Raw genomic sequence first — 7,500 nt, forward strand, 5'->3', positions numbered from 1 at the left:
CAATACAGAGAGTCCGTGAGGGTGTGGGTTCGAATCCCGCTCTCGCCCTTTCTCCCAAGTTTGACTGGAAAATTAAACTGGGCGTCTAGTCTTTCGAATGAGACGATAAACCGAGGTCCCGTGTGCAGTACGTATTTGGCGCACTGAAAAAGAACCCATGGCAATGAGAATGTTGTCCTCTGGCAAAATTGTGTCGACGAAACCCACCCTAATAGGTACACAAATGTACATGTATGCACTCAAGGCCTGACGAAGCGCGTTGGGTCATGCTGCTGGTCAGGCATCTGCCTAGCAGATGTGGTGTAGCGTATATGGAATTGTCCGAACGCAGTGACGCCTCCTTGAGAAACTGCAACTGATGAATGCTGGGTAATTCATTATGACGGTGTGATTGTCAAGTATCTCTCGTCAAATATATGCCTTTATTATAATTGACGTACATTGCTAGTGTGATGGGTGGAGATTTTTACGATCTCCCAGGTCAACATATGTGCAGACCTGCTAGTGCCTGAACCCCCTTCGTGTGTATATGCAAGCAGAAGATCAAATACGCACGTTAAAGATCCTGTAATCCATGTCAGCGTTCGGTGGGTTATGGAAACAAGAACATTCCCAGCATGCACACCCCTGAAAGCGGAGTATGGCTGCCTATAGGGCGGGGTAAAAACGGTCATACACGTAAAAGCCCACTCGTGTGCATACGAGTGAACGTGGGAGTTGCAGCCCACGAACGCAGAAGAAGAAGAAGAAGCTAGTGTGATACCATTACGTCTCTGTTGTCGTCGCCAGTGTTATGTCCATTACATTGTTCATCTTGCTTTAATTCATTGAGCCCAGAGCTCGAACATTGCTCTGGCGTCAACAATCGTCTCATTAAAACAGTTTTCACGTTCCTACATTTGCATAAACCACAAGAAAAGGGAAGTAACTTCTACAATATTTCCGGATGTGTCCACACGTAATTTTGCGGGAAAAAACAGTATATTGTCTGTGTTATTTCCGCAGCATCAGTAAGGCATGGAAGATTGCCAAGGATGTATATTTCCCAGTGTTATAATGGGTTAAAGCCTCTTAGGCGGGAGCATCATCAAGATCTTGTGAAATTTTGCTTCTTTTCCGACCACCTTTCTTTCTTTCTTTCTTCTGACCACTACCTCTAATACAACATAGAAACTGGGATGGGTGGTGAGGGGAAAAATTGCCTTATTCCACAGCGGTAAAAAAAAAAAAAGGTCTTGCTTTTCAACTTTACCCAGGCTTGCATAAGGAAGATGCAAAGGGAGAGCTGGCGTATTTGGGAAACGGGAGAGAATAATGAACATGATGTGGGATGGACGGTAGGTATATAACTGGGCTTTGAAGCTGGGCTATAAACAACATGATTTGATTTTGATTTGAACTGGGCTTTGAAGGTGTCCGTCCATTGATGAAGCTGTCACGACCTGAGCAGAAAGAAGCTTCATTTCAAGGATAAGGGAAGGGGAAAGGCAGAGTTGGCGCCATTTGGGAAACGACAGAGAATAATGACATGGTGTGGAATGGGAGGTGTATAACTGGGCTTTGAAGGTGTCCGTCCACTCACTGATGAGGCTGTCGCGACCTTAGCAGGAAAAGGCTTTTTATTTTATTTAATCGTCAACTTGCGGCGGAGAAACAAGTACGTGTTTTTGATTGATTGATTGATATGGATACTTATACAGCGTCTATCCTAAGTTGGAGACCAAACTCTAAGCGCTTTACAAACACGGGGTCATTTACACAACAGGCTGCCTACCTGGGTAGAGCCGCCTGACGGCTGCCATTGGGCGCTCATCATTCGTTTTCTGTGTCATTTAGTAAGATTTCAGGCACGCACACACACACACACACAGCAAAACATGATTTGATGATGTTGGCCGGGTGGAGCCAGGACCGACGGGTGACGTGACGAAAGAGGTGGATCCCCTTGATCTCACCCCACACCCATCCCCGCACCCTCCTCACATACTCTATCCATCAGCCTCTCTGAGTGAAGACTAGGTGCTAGTCTTCAGGGTGAAGTGATCATTGTATTTTACTGTATTGTATTACTCTTTTATTGTATTGTATGACTCTTTTGTTGTATTATATTGTGTTGTATTACTCTTTTATTGTATTGTATTGTATGACTCTTTTGTTGTATTATATTGTGTTGTATTACTCTTTTATTGTATTATATTGTATGACTCTTTTATTGTATTGTATTGTGTTGTATTACTCTTTTATTGTATTGTATTGTATGACTCTTTTATTGTATGTATTGTATTGTATGACTCTTTTGTTGTATTGTATTGTATTGTATGACTCTTTTATTGTATTGTATTGTATTACTCTTTTATTGTATTGTATTGTATGACTCTTTTATTGTATTGTATTGTATGACTCTTTTATTGTATTGTATTGTATTACTCTTTTATTGTATTGTATTGTGTTGTATTACTCTTTTATTGTATTGTACTGTATTGTATTGATCTTTTATTGTATTGTATTCTATTACTCTTTTATCGGATTGTATTGTATTGTATTGCATTACTCTTCTTTGTCACAACAGATTTCTCTGTGTGAAATTCGGGCTGCTCTCCTCTGGGAGAGCGCGTCGCTACACTGAGAGCACCCCCCTCTTCTTTTTTTCCTTCTTTTCTGCCTGCAATTTTATTTGTTTTCCTATCAAAGTGGATTTTTCTACAGATTCTTGCCAGTGACAAACCTTTTGTTGTCGTGGGTTCTTTTACGTGCGCTAAGTGCATTCTGCACACGTGACCTAGGTTTATCGTCTCATTCGAATGAATATCGTCCAGACCATCACTCAAGGGGGAGAAAATACTGGCGACTATGGGATTCTCGCTTCCTAGGCGGACGCGTTACCCAGGCAAACACTTATAAAACCGAGGTCCCATGTGCAGTGTGCATTGATAAGTGCAGACACGCAACAGAACCTGGACCTGACGGCACCGCAAGCCATCTTCCGCAGCCATCCCGGTGTCTGTCACACACAGAACCGTTTCAGCCAGTGGCGGCAATTTCTGCGGTCGTGGCTCCAGCTGAGAGACCCCGGCCTCTTGTCTCCGAAATCAGACTTTCACATTCCAGTCCTTCATCAGACTCGGCCCACCACAATGTGGATCCTCGGTATTGTCGATAAAACGAATGATATAATCTGTACAAAAGCGGGAGTTTATATATATATATATATATATATATATATATATATATACGCACAAACGGAAGTTTATCTTTCTCTCTCTCTCTCTCTCTCTCTCTCTCTCTCTCTCTCTATATATATATATATATATATATATATATATATATCGAGCTATGGTGAGGATAACACGATCTTTAACGTTTGTTTGTGATCTTTTGCCTACGAACAGACACGGAGATAGTTGTCTGTATATGTTGCTGCTTTTGTCTGTACGTGTTGCTGCTTTTTGTCTGTACGTGTTGCTGCTTTTTGTCTGTACGTGTTGCTGCTTTTTGTCTGTACGTGTTGCTGCTTTTGTCTGTACGTGTTGCTGCTTTTTGTCTGTACGTGTTGCTGCTTTGCTCACAACAGACACACAGTCATGCAAACAGACGTACCGAAAGAAGCACATAGCTTAGGAACGACAGGGGAAACCAAACTCTTTCTTACACCATCATATAGAATCGAAAAAAAAAAAAAAAAAACCCAACCTTTTTCTTTTTCCTGATTTCCTTCATTCAGACAGACTCAATGTCTGGGCCGTTGGCCATCAATCTGCCTTTTATTTCCTACCCTTCACGAAACAGGGCGGAGAGGGAAGACAAACAGATCTGATGGAGGCTAGGGAGACACAGATGGATTGGATGAAATGAAGCAGGAGGCAATATTGAAAGCGATAGAGAGAGGGGGGGAGAGACAGACAGACAGACAGACAGACAGGGGCAAGTCAGAGAGAGAGAGATAGCCGGAGATATGGAGATCAGGAGAGACAGAAACATAGAGACAGAGGGAGACAGAGACAGAGATGTGGAGACAAAGAGACGAGGGGACAGAGAGACAGACAGAGAAAGAGATAAGGGTAGAATGAATGAACGAACGAGAGAATAAAAGAACGAACGAAAGAAATTTTCATTTTTCCATGGTATTGAGATACGTCCAATAACAAGAAAGAAAATTCAAGTCAGAAAAGCGTAAGAGAATAGGAAGGAAAATGGAGGGAGTAGAAAGGGAGTGATGATAGACACACAGACACACACACAGACAGACAAACAGACAGAGAAAGACTAAGACAGAGAAATAGAGAGGGGGGAGAGGGACAGAAAGAAACAGAGACAGAGAGATGATAACTATAATGAAGGCGAACTGCACATCGTACACCATGACCTCTCTCTCCCCCCCCCCTCCCAACCCTTACTCGCAAATTACGCCCCCCCTGGACAAAAGCTGATACTTAGTGTAGCCATGAAGATACCATCTCAGATCCCCTCCACACCATTCTTAGAGATCCCGATCCACTCGTCGACTCCCTAGTTGGGGTGCTGTGGGATTATTACATCGTCTTGCTGCTGTTGCTGTCTCTGCTGCTGCTGCTGTTGCTGTCTCTGGTGCTGTTGCTACTACAGCTGATGCTAATCTCTGTGGATAATTCGTCGATTCTGGACGACATTGAGACTTGTGTCTTCAGCTTGTGAAAAAAAAAAATCAATATCTCCTGGAGCCTGGATGGAAGGAATGAGGGAGAAAAAAGAAAGGAAGGAAGGAAGGAAAGAAAGAAAGAAAGAAAGAAGAAAATGAGAAAGAAGGAAAGAAAGAAAGAAGGAAAGAAAGAAAGAAAGAAGTACAATTGAACGAAATCGACTGGTGTGTGTGTGGGGGGGGTGTGGGGGGGGGGGCGGAGGGAGGGTGTGTGTGTGTGTGTGTGTGTGTGTGTGTGTGTGTGTGTGTGTGTGTGTGTGTGGAGAGAGAAAGACAGTGAGTGAGAAAGTTAGAGAAACAGACACAGAGAGAGAGAGGTGGGGGTGGTGGTGCGAGGGAATGAAAGAGGGAGATAGACAATCAGACACAGGCTAACAAACAGGCACATTCACAGATACACATAGGATAACGCTCAGACAGACAGAAAGACAGACAGACAGACAGAGAAAATTGTCTGTGCAGCCTGAGCACTTGCTCCCCTTGACCCGCTCAGCAGAAGTGTATCAAGGAAAGCAAAGGGGAGGAAATCAAGATGAGGATATGCATTCTCGGAGGAAAGAAACCTTTCTTGACCCCCCACCCCTCTGCCTCCCCCACGTCCCCCCCCCCTCTCTTCCCCCGCCCACACCTCGCCCCAGACATACACATACAAACACACACACACACACACACAAACAAACACACACACACATAGACACAAACACACGTACACACACATGCACACGCACACACACACACACACCACCACCACCACCACCACCACCACCACCACCACCGCACAGCACAGCACAGCAGAGCACAACGAAACATACCACAGCAAACTACAGCTCAACCACATCAGACAATATCACAGCACATCAAACCACACAACACCATCTCACACACACACACACACACACACACACACACACACACACACACACACACACACCGAACACACAGTCAACAGGCCTACGACACAACACCAACTCATACAGTGTACTACACACACTACAACTAACCTCATCATAATAGAACTCAACAAACACACAGCAAACGACAGTGCAAAAAATAGCACATCACATCCACTAATACAGCTCAACCCAAACATACACATCAGATCATACACCCCACCACAACAACCACCACCACCACCACCATCACCACACCACACTCCCAACACACACACATACACACACATACACACACACACACACACACACATACACACATACAATCAAACAAATGCACACATACACAGACAGACGGACACACACATCCAAAACACACAGACACACAAACATACACACACACAAACAAACAAACACAAAACAAACACATACACACACACACATACACACACATCCAACACACACACACACACACACAAACAAACACATACACACATACACGCACGCACGCACGCACGCACGCACGCCTACACACACATCCAACCCACACACATACCCCCCCCTTTTCCTCCCAGTTCCTTACACTCACGGCCAGAATCGGACGGCTATACATCTCCCTCACGTAGCGCCGCAGGAAGGACCGTCGACGGGCCAGGTGAGACCGCTGCGGGCGCAACTTACTGAACGCGCCCCGGGCAAGGACTAGCACCCCGGCCCCTATCAGCACAGGCCCCGCGTACCTCTCTTTGTTCTCGTCCTTGTACGCCTCCAGATTCTGCGACAAAGAAATAAAGAAGGTAGGTTTGAGGGGTGGGGAATGGGAACAGGGGCGGGGTGGTGGGGGGGAATTATGGTTATTGTTGTTAGTGGGTACAGAGAGAGAGGGGGGGGAGGGAGGGAGAGAGAGACAGAGAGACAGAGACAGACAAACAGAGACATAGAGAAACAGACAGACAGACAGAGACAGAGAAAGAGACACAGAAACACTCAGACACAGACAGCCAGACACACAGACACAGACAGACAGACAGACAGCGAGAGCGAGAGAGAGAGAGAGAGAGTATTGTTTGTCTACACATCATTTATCAATGTGTGTGTGTGTGTGTGTGCGTGCGCGCGCGCGTGTGTGTGTGTGTGCGTGTGTGTGTGCGTGCGCGCGCGCGTGTGTGTGTGTGTGTGTGTGTGTGTGTGTGTTTGACAGTAAACCGATGCAGAAAAGGAGACTGAGAATGAAAAAGTAAATATAAGCATAAGAATGATAATTTGATAAGTGTGTCCCAAAACGTAGTTTGCAGGAAAAAAACAACAACACACAAATGAGCGAGGCAAGGCCTTCAAGACCCACGTGTGCCAACAACTTTGACCAGCAAAGAAATCACCAAAGACACTGCAGATATCATCACCTGGGTGACCTTGACACATAGACTTACACAATATATTCTGCCCAAACACATCACAGGACCGTGTTTTCCAGTTTTTAGAGTTATGCATGCGTGTGAATGACTGGTGCGAAAGCGCCTTGATTCGTCTCTGCACAAGATTCAGCGCTATAGTAGTAGACCTCCTTCAGCCATGGCTGACCATGGATGGAGTATATCCGACCAAATGTCTAACTGGGCTGTCTACTTGGACCAAGCAGCGTCGCCTGTGACTGTAGAGACCGATGCGAGAGAGACAGTCTCTGTCGCAGCGGTCACATGTGTAAGCTGATGCTGGTCTGTTGGCTGCCGTCCCTTTTCTGCGAGCTCGCTTTTCTGCTGCAGCAGCCGACAGTTTGTCCTCACCAATCCGTAGCTGATTCTTGATAGTGCTTCTCCACATCTGTTGCGGTCATCTGCAAGGTCCTCCCAGGACTAAGTGTTGATCTCAAGCGCCTTCATGTCACGATTGCAAACGTCTTTGTATCTCAGTTGTGGGCGGCCGATGCTTCTCTGC

The 7,500-nt window shown here is 45.4% G+C and overlaps 1 protein-coding gene across 2 annotated transcripts in view; it reads right to left on the reverse strand.

The window, feature by feature from the left end:
* Window positions 1-7,500, reverse strand: part of LOC143292544 (uncharacterized) — an 83,718-nt gene that overhangs the window by 23,309 nt on the left and 52,909 nt on the right. Inside the window, exon 3 of one of the 2 annotated variants that reach the window (XM_076602953.1) lies at window positions 6,155-6,340. In XM_076602953.1, coding sequence (XP_076459068.1) covers window positions 6,155-6,340 — 186 coding nt within the window. Of the gene's footprint in view, window positions 1-6,148; window positions 6,341-7,500 lie in introns of both variants that reach the window. The other variant, XM_076602947.1, reaches the window with a different exon arrangement.

Source organism: Babylonia areolata, chromosome 1, assembly GCF_041734735.1.
Source record: "Babylonia areolata isolate BAREFJ2019XMU chromosome 1, ASM4173473v1, whole genome shotgun sequence".
NCBI classification, from domain to species: domain Eukaryota; kingdom Metazoa; phylum Mollusca; class Gastropoda; order Neogastropoda; family Buccinidae; genus Babylonia; species Babylonia areolata.